The sequence below is a fragment of the Cebidichthys violaceus genome, unplaced genomic scaffold (assembly GCF_023349555.1).
Source record: "Cebidichthys violaceus isolate CVI_PGR_0920_01 unplaced genomic scaffold, fCebVio1.0.p SCAF_25, whole genome shotgun sequence".
Lineage (NCBI taxonomy): Eukaryota > Metazoa > Chordata > Actinopteri > Perciformes > Stichaeidae > Cebidichthys > Cebidichthys violaceus.
Window position 1 is genome coordinate 3,398,091 of NW_027176428.1, and position 13,813 is coordinate 3,411,903.

The following is a 13,813-nucleotide window of genomic DNA, read 5'->3' on the forward strand; positions in this document are numbered from 1 at the left end:
CTTTAAAGTGAGACTATGTAACTTCTATACTGTCAGTCTGGTATGACCAGTAGCTTATGGTTTGAACTTTGAACAAAAATTGCTGTGAAACTGACATTATGGAGACATTGACTTGTAGAACTCGTCTCTGCCTGTGCTACTGCTATAATACATTCATGATTAGCCCATAGTTGCCACACACGGCTACAGTGGCTACCATTCAGAAAAAGTTACACAGTCTCTCTTTAAAAACTCCACTTTAGCCAGCTACCTTTCCTTTAAACCACAAATATATATATATATATATATATATATATATATATATATATATATATATATAAAGATGATCTATTGATCATATATATATATATATATATATATATATATATATATATATATATATATATATATATATATATATATATATATATACGTATATATAAAGCATAAAAGTTGAATTTGTGAAGCTTGTCTTACAAGCAAATTGCAGCAAAGGCTTATCAAGTCTGTTCAGCTGTACATTCCCTTCTTGCTACACCCAAACAAAGTAAGCAATTTCATCCAGATCAACAGGATAGTCTGTGAGGTGCAGCGGCTCCTTGATATCAAATCTCTCCCCCTTGTAGCTTCTCCAATGTCCGGCAGGGAGGTAAATGTCACGCTCTTGCTTTCCAGGCTCTAAAACTGGGGCTACCATGAGGTCATCCCCAATCAGGAATTGGGAGTCGATTTTATAGGCTGTTTCATCACCTGTGGCAATCCACCACAGGGGCCGTATGATTGGGTCCCCGGTGTCCAGCACCTCGCCAGCCAGCTCCAGGACCCGTGGCGCCACAATACTCTCATGGAGGGCTGTGTATTTCCGAGCAATTTCAACTACCTCGTTGTCGTATGCCCATGGCGGAATAGAAAACTGCATGGACGGCATGAAGGCCGTCAGCTCTAGCCAGCGGATATAGAGTTCCCGGTCGGGTAATACACTTTTACCATCTGTGCGGTTCAGATATGCATTCCCTCCGATCATGTCTGGTAAAATGAACTGATAGCCCAGAATGCTGATAGTGAGCACGGTGGGGATAAGAGACTTGAGACCCAACTCGTAGCCCCAAACAGAGTCTCTGTCAATTGGTCTGAAGAAGCAGGATATGTTTTGGGACTGATAGCCACTGCGCAGCTCAGCCCTGTCATTGTAGGGAATAGCCATTTCCGTGTAACGTCTTGTGAAAAAACTTGGGTCCCGAATGGGAGTTCTGGTGCTAAATTTCCATGGCAAGTAGTTAGTCTCCCCTGCGTCAAATTTAAAAGATGACACCCCATACCTGGAGCGCAGCGAACGGAGCTGGGAGGAAAACCAATCGCGGGCTTCTGGATTTGTGAAGTCCAAAATGCCACCAATACCATTCCACCAGCGCACCATGGCTGGCAGCCGGCCTGTAGGCTCCCGGACAAACAGCCCCCTCTCTACACAAGTATGGAAGTTTTCTGAGTCATAGTTAACAAAAGGGTGAATCCAGAGCGACACCAGAAATCCATCTGATTTCAGCCTTTGGAACATGGACGAGGCATTGGGGAACTTTGTTTGGTCAAACTCAAATTCTCCATAGCGGCTGGTGTAGCGGTCGTCTAGTTCCAGGAGGCTACAGTTAAACTTATATTTTCGGATGTTGGCGGCATACATCAAGACTTTCTCTTGGTCAATGTCAGTCTTATGTAGCGCCCAGGTCGACCATATAGGATGGCGAAACATGACTTTGGCAGGCACTTTGTTTGGTTTGTTGAAGTATCTGCGGACCATGTACTTGTGTATGGATGTCACATCCAAGCCCACGCACACTCTGTAGCTAAGCTCAGCACATGGTGCCTCTCCTGGGTTTGGCTTGAAGGGACTGTCATTGTATCGCGCCTGGAAAGACATGGTCTTCTCCGTGTCATTCCAGCCCAGGTGGAAGGGCACTGAATTATTTATCTTGATGGCCGTAGCGTTGGATGAAAGCCAATAACTTTCCAAAATTCCTCCAAATTCATTGCGGTTTGAGTAGATGTCACTAGTAACAAAGGGTTTGGGAGCCTCTTGGCCATTAATAGAAATAGGCCAGTGTTGAATTGCTGACACTGCACCACCATACCAGTGTGCAAACGTGTACGTCATGGCATGCTCAACAGGAATGTCAGGAACCAGTTCCTCCCAACGCACACGGTAGCATTGCACCGTGTCTTTGGGTCGCACTGTCTCAATGAAGAAGTTCAGTTTTCTATCAGTGGTGCGTCCGCAGCTCAGCATCTCCCCTTCTTTGGAGCATGAATCCAAATCCAGCGTACCTGACCTGCCAAGATTTACATATAATTACATTTATAAGCAATCTCTCTCAACAGACACATTTCCCATTTATTTTGTAACAGTTAAACAACTGAATTGACTTGCATACATTTACATTTTTACATATTATGCATCACTACACGGAAAAATACCAACCTGAAATCCATTCTGAAAACAATAGACCCTCCCTGGTTGCGGATAATGTAGCCATCTTTATTCAGATCCAGGAGCTGAGTCTTAAGCAGCTCAGCTTTGCGTAGAGAGGCTATGTAATAACACCATGCAGTCACTGCTGCAATTACCAGCACCAAGCCGATTACTCCAGCTCCGACCAAGGGTCGAGTGTCCTTGCTGTGCTTCTGCTTGGGGATAACATCTGTAATTGTGCCTCCCGCTCCTCCGGGAACAACTTGGTACATGACTTGTGCCGTTCAGTGGGCAAATCTGAGAGTTGCTGTTCTTAAGATCATAGAAATGTTTTCCAGGGAACCTTGATTGCTGCACTCTGCCTGTCATAAGAGAGAAATAACAAGCTTTGAAAAGTCAGTGTCAAGGTCTTCATGCAGTATTTGATCTTCATATATCAACATGGAAATGGGTTCAAAGTAGAACAAAAAGGCTGCCTGTACTAGGAGCCTTTGTACAGAGCATTCACCTAATATTGCTTACCAGTTCTGTTTAGTCAACAAATTCTTTCAAATCACTTAACTATCAGAGACATCAAGGAAACAGCCACAGCCAGATCAGCATGATATGCCAGCCTGTTTCTCAGTCTATCTTGTTTCCTTGTCAGTGTAAAGCCTCCATTACATTTCTACCATTGTCTTACATGCTTTGCATTGCTGCACTAAAAGATTCCACATCACTTAGAGGTATTACACTGTCAGGATGAAAACTTTAAAGATGTGTCTGAGATTTAACAAAACAAATCTACTGCCAATTACCCATAAGAGGATAAAGTGGTTGTTCCCAGCAGTAATTCTAACATATGAGTTCAACTGAAAGAAGACTCATTTGTATGGAAGGAAGTAGAGGAGCAGAAAAGGGGATTTTGGCCTTAAGGGTATGCCAATGCTGGGAAGGAGAGGAAAGAATACTAAACTTTGTGCTCCATCAAGCCAGACAAACAAAACTGGATGTAACCTGGTTCATTCAAGCCAAAGAAACAGACATTTGAACATGCATTTTTGCATTTCTATTGCATTTAGACCTGGCTGTCCCTCTCAGCAGGGATACAGCAAAAACTATTTGGGTAATCAACTAGTTTATGTTAGTTATTGTGGCTTTAGCTAATCAGAATAGATTAGATTAAGGTGCACAGCCAGCCGAGGGGAGCTCAGTCCTCTCCACATTCCCCGTTTGCTGACTGGTCCTAACTGCAATTGACCCTCATGGTCTGCCCTGGCAGCAAGGGTCGATAATAAAAAATGCTTGCTATTAATTAGCAATCTAATTGACTAATTCTGTGTTCAACCACCCTTAGTATGGATTTACCCCAACAACAGGAGTGATAACATGAGCCCATCATTAATTAACAGAGAACGTACTGTTGGTTACTCACTGCTGGAATTGACCAGGAAAGTCAACAGAAGATTTACTGTATTTATTTGCTTATGTCTTTTTTTCCTTCTTTGTTTAATGGAAAAGTGCAACGACAGATGTATGAATTCAACATATTACAATCTATGATTTGTGACATTGCTCACATCAGGCTGCAACCAACAATTATTTTAATTATCAATCAACATGATGATCATTTTCTCAATTAATTGTTTAGTCTATACAATTATATAAAAACTGGGTCAAATATCCAGCTTCTCAGAGTACAAAGGGAAGTCTTCAATTTGTTTTAATCAACCAACAGACCAAAAACTTAAAGATAATACATTTATTAAGACTAGCAAATTAAGGTTGCAACCAACAATTATATGGATATTATTGATTCATCTGTTGATTATTTTCTCAATCTATCAACTAATCTTTTTTATCAATAAAACATCACAAAATAAGGAAAATCGTCTATTTCCCACAGCCAAGGGTGATCTTTTTAGGTATCGCTGGAGCCAGGACATTTTTTTCCTAAAATGACTTTAAAGATTAATCGTTTATCTTTTTTATTATTATTTTATAAAACACATAATCAAAAATCCAACAGTAGAATGACCTACTGTATATCTAATATAGACAAAATGAAAATTGATCAACATTGTTCCAGATTAATTTTCTCTCCTTAAACTAATTGATTAGTCGATTAACTAGTGTTTTTCACACATAAAGGGTCTTTAGTGGACAAAACTATTGAACTCAAACGTGTTTTTCTCAGTTTGAAAATGTTCACACTGGGGCATTTCTTTGTTTATGGTGTGATCAGGGGGATTCATATCTGCCACTTCAGCCGATTCACTATCTACTCTGACATGGGGAAAACAAACACAGAAGAGCTGATGCAGTCGGAACAGAAGTCTGAGAGAGGCTCACTGCCTCAAAAAGCACGCGCGCGTTTGAGCGTGCGCGTAGGTGGAGTGTGTGTGTGGCATGTTGCGGCGCACTGATAAGAGCATGCTGTAGTTATATCAGTCTATGACTTATATAGGCATATATTCCGCTAATAAACTTGAATATTAAGTTGGCCTGCACGGCTGAATTTTACAGAGCAACGATCTTCACTGAGACTGTTCAATACTTATAGCCTATTGTGCATATTTCTTTAATAAACAAAACGTACAGTAGATACAAACATGCATTTATAAGTTAATAATCGTACATAAAAAAGAATGCCGTCTCTCCTAATGTACACACAACTTCTAGCCTACATACAGTAGCCTATAGTCGAATGTATACTAAAGTCGCGGTGGTGGGTCGTACAAGAAAGTTGACGGAGGGGAAAGAACCCAGAGTCCGTGTAAGTACAACGGCAAAATATTATCGTTTATGCGTGTTCTGTTTTACTCTCAGCTGTTCATTAAAAATAGTTTGTTTTGCCTACCGATCAGCAGAAGCCCCCTCAGCAGTTACAGCCACAACTTGTTTGCCACAGTTCACAGAAAAATGACCAAGACATGCATGTTGATGCGGATCCGCCTCGTCTACGCCCACCATAGCATGGGAAATGTAGTCCAGTAGGTGGGAACGCAACAGTTTATTTTCTCATTCTGCATAGATTACACTGTTTTACATGATTTGAGCAAGGTCACACTAGTTGTGCAAAACTTCACATAACACACTGGTATAGCGAGAGGCAAGTGTGCCAAAAACATGTTTTAAAGAACTGCAATTAGCAAAGTTAGGGGGGAAAAAACAAACACATGTTGCTATTTCTATGGGGACCATCTGTGCTATAGGCAATGTAGTGGTATATTTTGTCTGCTATATGACATCACTATAATAAATTACCTATAATAATAACCATGATAAGTATTTAATTCCCCTGTGTAAAGTTTGATTGTTTGCAGTACTATTTCTGTTTTAACCGTCTAATCATGCAATAAAGAATTCCTATATCAAATGTATAAAATTATCTTCTAATAGTGGGATAAAATGTTAATGCCACAGACAGTTACACATTAGGGCCACGGTGCCTCATTCGATTTGATCACCAAAAGCCCCTTATGGGAAGGTCTTAGCCACTGATTTAGTACTGAATTGTAAAAGTGGCCACACTGTATGTAGGGAGATAATAGTGGCGAGAGTGCAGCCTACAGTTGCATTATTCATTCTTACACCTTGTCTCGCTGGGTTAATTAGTGCAGAATTAAACAATGGTGAAGTTAATGATGTCCTCAAGGAGCTCTGCAGGTCCCCGGTCCCCACTTTGGAAGCCAGGGCTCTAATAGTCCTTACGAAGGCATTCAGACACAAAGTCTGGGTGTATGATGTAGTGTCCAGCTTTGTAAGGCTTCACCACATGGAAGCAGCTGTAGCACCCGCTGTTGAGAAACATTCAGAGGGAAAAATTCCCATGGTTGTTATTTATGATCATGATCAAATAAAGTTTTTATAATTTGCACCTATAATCCTGGCTGCTACTAGAACTAGACCTCCGGTATTGTGTCCGTGGAAAGTAGTGTTGAGGGTTGCTGGTTTGTGGTCTTGTGTGAAGCTGAGCTCCTGCATGTTGCCTGTGAAAAACAATGTAATTTAGTCAGAATCAGTCAACTACTGCTCAATAATGCTCGTCAGTGTATGTTGTTTACCAATGTTTAAAGGGTTTAAAGGTCACAAGAAGAGGTCAGAGATCATTTTCTCACCTCAGTTGCTGTGCTGAGAATGGATGAACATTCCTCTGATAACTCGTTCTACTGATACAAAGACAATCAATTAGAATTCAATGTGTATTTAGAGTCATCTTTGGACCACAGAGTAAACTGATCTATTGCTACCTTGTTGGGTTCGTCAAAGCTGCGTGGAGCTTAAATCCAGTGTCAGAAGGAGGCTCAGTCAGCTGTAGTGTCTGCAGTCCGCCAGCAGAGGGCAGAGCTTGTACTGTGGATGGGCTGACAGGGGGCATGTGGTTTGGTTTGTCCATTGTGTTCAGGCAGTTGTCTGGATGAGTCGTAAGTGGACTGTGGAATGATACATGTCTGACAGGGGGAAAGAGTGGACGGCCACCGTCCACAGGGGGTGAGGGCTGTGATGGTGTGCGGCGTGTCCTGTAGTTGGACTGAAGACTCCGGGGAAACAGAAAGTCCTGGAAAGCAAGGACAAGAAGCACACGTGGAAATAGAAGATAAGGGCAACCTTGAACATTCATGTTTACATGTAGCATACACATCTCACATTTAATATGGTTTTGATATGTATTTTTTTTTATTTAATTTTTTTACTTTTGGATTTATTTATTTATTCTCACTGAATAAACCTTGTCCAAGATTATTCCTTTCTCTCAGTACTACTTACAATGTAAACAGCATTCATGTTTTAAAATGCTATTTGGATTTTTCCTAAATGGCTTTCCACTTAGTGTGATTATCAAATATAATACACCGAAAAAACGGTAGTGTAAGTTTTTACAGAGGGTTAACTGTACTCTCTATTTTTAGCTCTGTTTACTACATGTCAGGATAGATAAATAGGCATGGAGGAAGTGCTGAATAATAGATGTTATGCAGCTTTCACCACGTACAGGGAAATGTAAACAACCAGTCGCCAATTAGTGTAAGACTCCTAAGTCTTGCTAAATGAAGAACAATAAAGAGAGTGCCAATAATAAGTGATCCAATTAGCCTTGTTTGACCTTACATGCACCACTTGGAAATGTGTTCAATTATTTGAGTAACATTAATTGCTGAATTACATTAATTGAAGAAATATTACGTAGAATATTTTCTCAAGAAACCCAACATGTCTTCATAAATATTTACTTTATCTTCTGAAATCCATAAAGTCTATGTGGCTTTGCCTCTTACCGGCCGGGGCTGGGGGTTGTTCCTTCGGTGGGCAGATGTTGGTCGAAGTTGTTCTCGCTTCGCTCTGTCGGGAGAGGCAAACTGCTCTTTGTACATGGTGAGGTAGAGCTGGGGAGCCATCTTCACTTATTGTCTTACCTATTTGCCACTGCTTCCCTCCAGTCGGCCTGACAGTCATGGACATCCCTCTCCTCCCCTGTCACCTGGTGGCTCCTCCCTTTCCCTCATACTGTCTGTTGTTCTTTTACTCACACCACAAAAAAAAAGTGTGCGGTTTTTTTCATCCTAAAAATGGTTGCTGTTGTTGTGCATGCCACCTACCTTGTCGATGTATATCAATCATTCTATGTTTTATGTATCACAACATCAAATTTGTGCATGCATCAGTGGCTATGAATCCTGCTGGGATCTTCATCAACAAACAAATACATGGTGAAAGCTTTGTTTAACTTGCACCTATTGTGATGGATCTATATGTCGGGAGTAGCGAAAGGTTAAGAGCATCCTTGCTGAACCAGAACAACTCTTTGTGCTACCTGAACACTCGGCCACTAATCCTCCTAAAGCCCAAGGCCCCCTGCAGAGACACACATACCTTGGGTCACTGTCCATGACCCACTTCCCTCCCAGGGCCCCACACAAACTAACCAGCACTGATCTCAAACACTCAGCTCCCAGCTGTTTAGCCGCCTCATAGCTAAAACAGAATCAGTCTTATCAGATCTACAGAACTGGAACAAACCAGAGGAGGGATGGGATTTCTAAGAATCTCCCACCACCACCACCACCACCCAGGGTCACCTCTATCCACTGTCAGCATGCCACATGAGCATCAATAATTCACCAAGCTCTGCAGGGTGCCTTTGTGTCTCCACTGTTCTCACTGAGTTATCTGTGACAGGAACTGGCTGTTCATCTCGCCGCAGTGGCTGGACCTTGTTTGACAGCCACGTTAAGCCGAGTCAAATCCATGTCAACAGATGCAGAGCAGAGGGCATGGGGAATCATAGTAATGATGCGGCAGCAACGTCCTTCACGGGTGCTCAAATCAAACCCAACCTCTAGCTTGTGTTCTCTTCTGCAGTTTACTTTGATCCTATGCAAATCCCATACTCCTTTATTTGTTTTGTTTACTTTACATCTGGTCCAAACAACAAATTCCAGTCTGAGAAATGGTTTACAATACAGTGTATTTATGAAAACAATATACATTTCAAAGCAAATGCACACTTTGTTAGTTGTGCATATGATTGGTCTTAGAAGATTCTCACTGCATTGCTTTCATGTTCTGCACAGCCAGTGAAGCAGGAGTCCAACATGTGCAATGCAGACTTCAAAGCCCTTTTCATCGACTCAGCATTCACAGTCTCATTCACTCGTGCTTGGATTTCACTGCCGCTTTGAGCTTTGTGTAGAGATAACCAAAATTCTGTAAGAGAGAACAGAGAGGTGGTGTGAGAAAACAAACGTGTCTATGTCTAGCGTTGACTGCCTATATGTGGTGCTGTGCAATGCAGTATAAATGGACAATATAAAAGGGTGTATTAACGAACCTGGATGGTATAGTAGACGATCCCCAAATAAGCAGCAATGCAGCCGCCGAGGAAGAGATCAAAGGCTGCAGGCTTCACTCTGGAATAAAAAGTGTGTCAGTGTCCTAGTGTCTTATTAAAATGACCACATGCACAAAATGCATATGAGTTCAGATATTTACCTGTACATCACTATTGGTTGGTTCATTTGGTCAAAAAAGGTAATTTCAGGGTCCCTGTATGAAGAAATGTAGTTAATCATGGGTGATATCTTTGCATTGGGATGACATTTCACAGTATGTGTTTTCTCCTGCTACTGCATTTCACCTCCTATCCTGTCGGTAGGCGTGTCTGTGAACTTGCTGCAGGTAACGTTTGAACTCGTGCTCCAGTGAGTTGACCAGCAGAATGTGACTGGGCTCCTTGTCCAGCAGCTGGGTGGCTCGAGGGACTGACGTCAGGAAGGACATCAGACTGGACATACGACTGTCGTGAAAGTCCTGCGTCAACAGTTTAGACGTGTTTTCAAAGGAAGAAAAACGTAGGAATGGCCATCACATAAAAATAAAAGTAGCCTATGTCGAGCATGAAAAACCTAATTTTCTACACTCCAAATATACACTGCCGCTGAAAAGTTTGGGATCGCTGCCACAACAGCTTGATTTGTGAGTCTGATGGCTGAGAGGACCACTCTGAGCAACAGTGGAATAGGAATAGAAGAAAGTAAAATAAACTGGAAGCTTAGCATCAACATGTTTGCAGATTTAAAGAGGAACAAGTTACTGTTTCAGTGTCAAGTGTACAATAATGCAGCCAATAACAAGCTGGAATACTAACAGGTGTGATGCTTTATCAAAGTTATTTTTAAAACCTCACAACAGAAATTGAAGGTTATTTATTGTATGGTGAGCACTATTGGAACTGGATCACAGAATATCATCTGGACAGACTATGGACTGACAAACCACAGTTTAAAACTCCTCAATACAACCACTGAGTAGACTGCAGAGGGTCCAAATAATATAAAGTACCGTTATGGTTCAATTCAAATCGAGGGTCAATAATGCTTTTTTGGACTGGAAAACAAATAAAAAATGTAGACTAAGCACATGTTTTATCAATTTAATTTTTGTTCTTTTGGGGACAAACTATTTCAAATGTAATGAATACATTACTTTTGAAGGATGGTGTATCTTAATAAATGTTTTTATTTAAATGCCCCCAATCTTTAGATGAAGGACGGGGACTCTGCAATGCCTATAAACTAACACCAGAGGTCAGCATTTGCCTTTGTTTATTGACCAAAATAACCAGTCAACTTACCAATTGGCCCTTGAAAACCTGTACATCTTTTGGTGAAACCTTGTAGAAGATAATGAAAATGAATCACACATTAAAATGCTGATGAAAGATAAAACCACAGTGTATGAATTCGGATTCATGCATTCCATTTTCATGCATTTTAAATCACCTTGTCAGAGAGATTGTACATATAACGTGCCAGTGCTTCTGCTATGATGATGCCATTTCGCTTCATTTTCCTGAAGTCCACTTGTGACCTGTGAGAAGACACAAAGGCAACTGTGATGCGTCTCGTTGCAGCATCTCTTCATATCATCTCATCTTATAGTAAACAAGGCCTTCAAGCACCAAGTCATAACAATGAACCACAGAATAAAGAACCTACATGGTGTCTAGAATGGAGCCACGGAGCTCAGATTTGGGGTCTTCCAGATGAGACAGAGTGAAGCTTGGTATCCTGCGCAGGCTGTAGCGCTCATGCTCCCACGCTACTGTGGACTCCACAAGATTGATCTTCTTGTGGACCAATCCCACCTTCACCCAGGGAAATCTGGAAGACACCACCTGGTGGAGTGACCACACATTTAAGTCCATGAAGACCAAGAAAGGCCTATACCCCATATTTTAGACCTGGCAATAAAGCTTGTTACCTCCTCCAGCTGTTGAATGAAAGACTGCATGGGAGTGTCGGGTTTAGGAGGGCGGGACACGTGCATGTACAGTTCATCACTGTTGGCCAGTGTATCCAAACACAGAACAAATGCCACATTGTCATGGAGCAGGCTGGACTCTGGAGAAAAAAAAGGTTTGGATTAAATAAATCAGGGTAGACTACTTTCAAAAAGCCCAAAACACTTCAAGAAAAACTCACCGGCATGGTCCAGATTATCTTCAATCCATCTCTTCGTGCCAAGAAAATTGTACTTTCCTCCTCCAGTTAAGGAGAACATTAAATGATATCTTTAAAAGAGCAATCAAGTATTTAATAGTATGTTGGTTACTTCTACATGACAGACACTTTTTTCAGATGATTAGCAGTAATCTACCAAAACAGATGGTGATAGTGTACGGCTCCCTTGAGAATGGGACACGGCTAGGTTTTCAGCCAGGTTTGGGGGGTTGTAACTCACGGTGGTCTGGTGCTTGGGCTACTAAAAAGCTTCTGGAAGAGACGTGCCAACTCTAGTAAGATGGTGACCCCACTGCCATTAGAGTCTGCTCCGTATGACAACCACTGTGTTAAACACAAATGCAAACATATAGCATTATACTAAAAGTGCAGAAAACTGTGTTTACATCATTTGTATGTGACTCACTGGTGCCAGCCCGTAGGAATCATAGTGGGCAGTGATGACGACAGTCGGTAAATCCTCCCCTGCACCGGGAAGCACTCCCTTCGAAAGAAACATCACCAGTTATACAATGCAGAGCTGAGGACCAATCACAAGCCAAACTAATCAGGTTTGACTGGCATCTGAAGAACGTCATGCGGTCAGAGGTTTGTACCAGTCGGTTCCATCCTCACCTCCAGCGTGGTGATGATGTTGTCAGTGATGCCCTTAATAGGGACATTGTTGCTCACTAAGATCTGAAAGGCTGTCGCTGTGACCATACTTCGAAGCACTGCGAAAAAAGAAAACATATACAAACCTCGGTTTTACTGTTTTTCACCTTCTTAGAGTAAAAATGTAACAATCCTCTCGCTCCTGTCACCTCTGACGAATATAGATGAGGTCCTGGTGGCAGCCGCTTGCTTGACCTCCTCATACATGCAAAGCAGCTGTTCGTCCTCAGGCACAACATACACAGGCATGAGGGTCTCCTTCATCAAGGCCTCGCTCTCACTCACCATGAAGGACTGCGAGGGGAAAAGGGAAGTCTTTCTAGTCGCAGATATATGAAAGATGCCGTGTGGTGATCATAACACTTCAGCAAGCTATTACCTAAAACCCTGGAGCACTAAGATACAATATATCATATACAGAAACTGTATCCTGCCAGAAAAGAAGCTGTATTTTATTTATTTTTGTTGCCTTGCAGCATGTCCTGGAGCAAAAAGGTAATTCTGGATAACTTGTTTACCTGCAAAGTGTCATGGGGGATACCGGAGATATTTTTAGGCAGTAGGATCAGGATGGCAGCAGCACTTTGCTTTTGGGCCTCAAGGTATTTTTCTGTGGTGAAATCCAGCACCTTCATGATGACGCAGCGGCGGGTCAGCACCGGCTCATCGGCTGAGCGCGCCTCCGCCACTACGATGGCTCCACGGCAACCTCAGAAGACAAATGAAATGAACACAAATAGCAACTCAAGCCACTTTACTCAAGTACTGTACTGGTAACTGCTTGTACTTTATTTCTATTATTTGTTAGTTTACACTTCTATCACACCACATTTTAGAGGATATGTGGGATTTGTACTCTTTTATCTGACCGCTATAGATTTACATTTTTGTTTTTACATGCAAACATGGTCAGTTTATGACATAGGATACATTCACATTTACATCCTGTTTAGATATTAGTGTACCAGTAATAATTACGCAACAGTATAAGACACACATAGGAAGGAAAGAAGGAAATATTTTCTGCAGCACATATTTGTAGTAAATTTTGAGACCTCTAATCTTCACTTTTGTGGAAAATTGGATGATTTGATCTCTTTGGGCCTCCAACAGTTATTTAAATGAAAGAAGTTAAGAGGGGAAATTTCTCTTTAACAACGGAATGATCTGAAACAAGACAAGGGTCCCAAGCAGACTCTGCTTTTTTTAAATAAGATGTCACAAGCCCAAAAGGTTTAAATACTGGATTAATTAACTGCTAACTAACTAGCTGTAAGATAGAAGTAGTAGAGTACAAAGTAAAGTAGTTCCCTCTGAAATACAGTGGAGTAGATTCATTTAAAACAGCATTAAATGGATATACTCAAGCAAAGTACCTCAAAGCTGTACACAGCTTGAGTAAATGTTCATAATCACTCTCCACCACTGGAGTTAAGGTGCAACGCTCTGAACTCACCATGCTTCCTTTGTGCCAGGTTGAACTGTTGCATCCTGTAGGCTGTGAACTCATAGGAGGAAACAGCCGGGAGAGCAGAGCCGTGGAGACGCTGGACACAGAACAGCAGCAGCAGCAGCTCAGCAGCTACGCTCAGGTCTCTTGGCAACATGATGTCACGTCCCGCCTGCGCCTTGTTATGGTCTCAATCTATGTATGAGGGAAGGCTGATGTTACGGTAAACTACATACGAGGCCTGACTATACAGAGTACCATAGA

At 41.7% G+C, this 13,813-nt stretch overlaps 2 protein-coding genes across 2 annotated transcripts; both read right to left on the reverse strand.

Annotated features, from left to right (window-relative positions):
• Positions 1–432: 432 nt before the first annotated feature.
• On the reverse strand, positions 433–5,330 carry myorg (myogenesis regulating glycosidase). Its single transcript, XM_068720270.1, has 3 exons — positions 5,283–5,330; positions 2,453–2,805; positions 433–2,303 (listed from the first exon to the last, which is right to left on the reverse strand). The coding sequence occupies exons 2-3, from the start codon at positions 2,713–2,715 to the stop codon at positions 512–514; spliced, it is 2,055 nt and encodes a 684-aa protein (XP_068576371.1). The 5' UTR covers positions 2,716–2,805; positions 5,283–5,330; the 3' UTR covers positions 433–511.
• Positions 5,331–9,012: 3,682 nt separating this feature from the next.
• On the reverse strand, positions 9,013–13,706 carry zgc:109965 (Nicalin-1-like). The gene is made up of 15 exons (XM_068720359.1): positions 13,556–13,706; positions 12,618–12,808; positions 12,249–12,393; positions 12,061–12,158; positions 11,852–11,929; positions 11,666–11,769; positions 11,407–11,495; positions 11,186–11,325; positions 10,921–11,099; positions 10,705–10,792; positions 10,557–10,595; positions 9,561–9,733; positions 9,416–9,469; positions 9,255–9,333; positions 9,013–9,130 (listed from the first exon to the last, which is right to left on the reverse strand). Exons 1-15 carry the CDS (start codon positions 13,704–13,706, stop codon positions 9,074–9,076), a joined length of 1,665 nt encoding a protein of 554 aa, XP_068576460.1. The 3' UTR covers positions 9,013–9,073.
• Between the last annotated feature and the right edge of the window lie 107 nt (positions 13,707–13,813).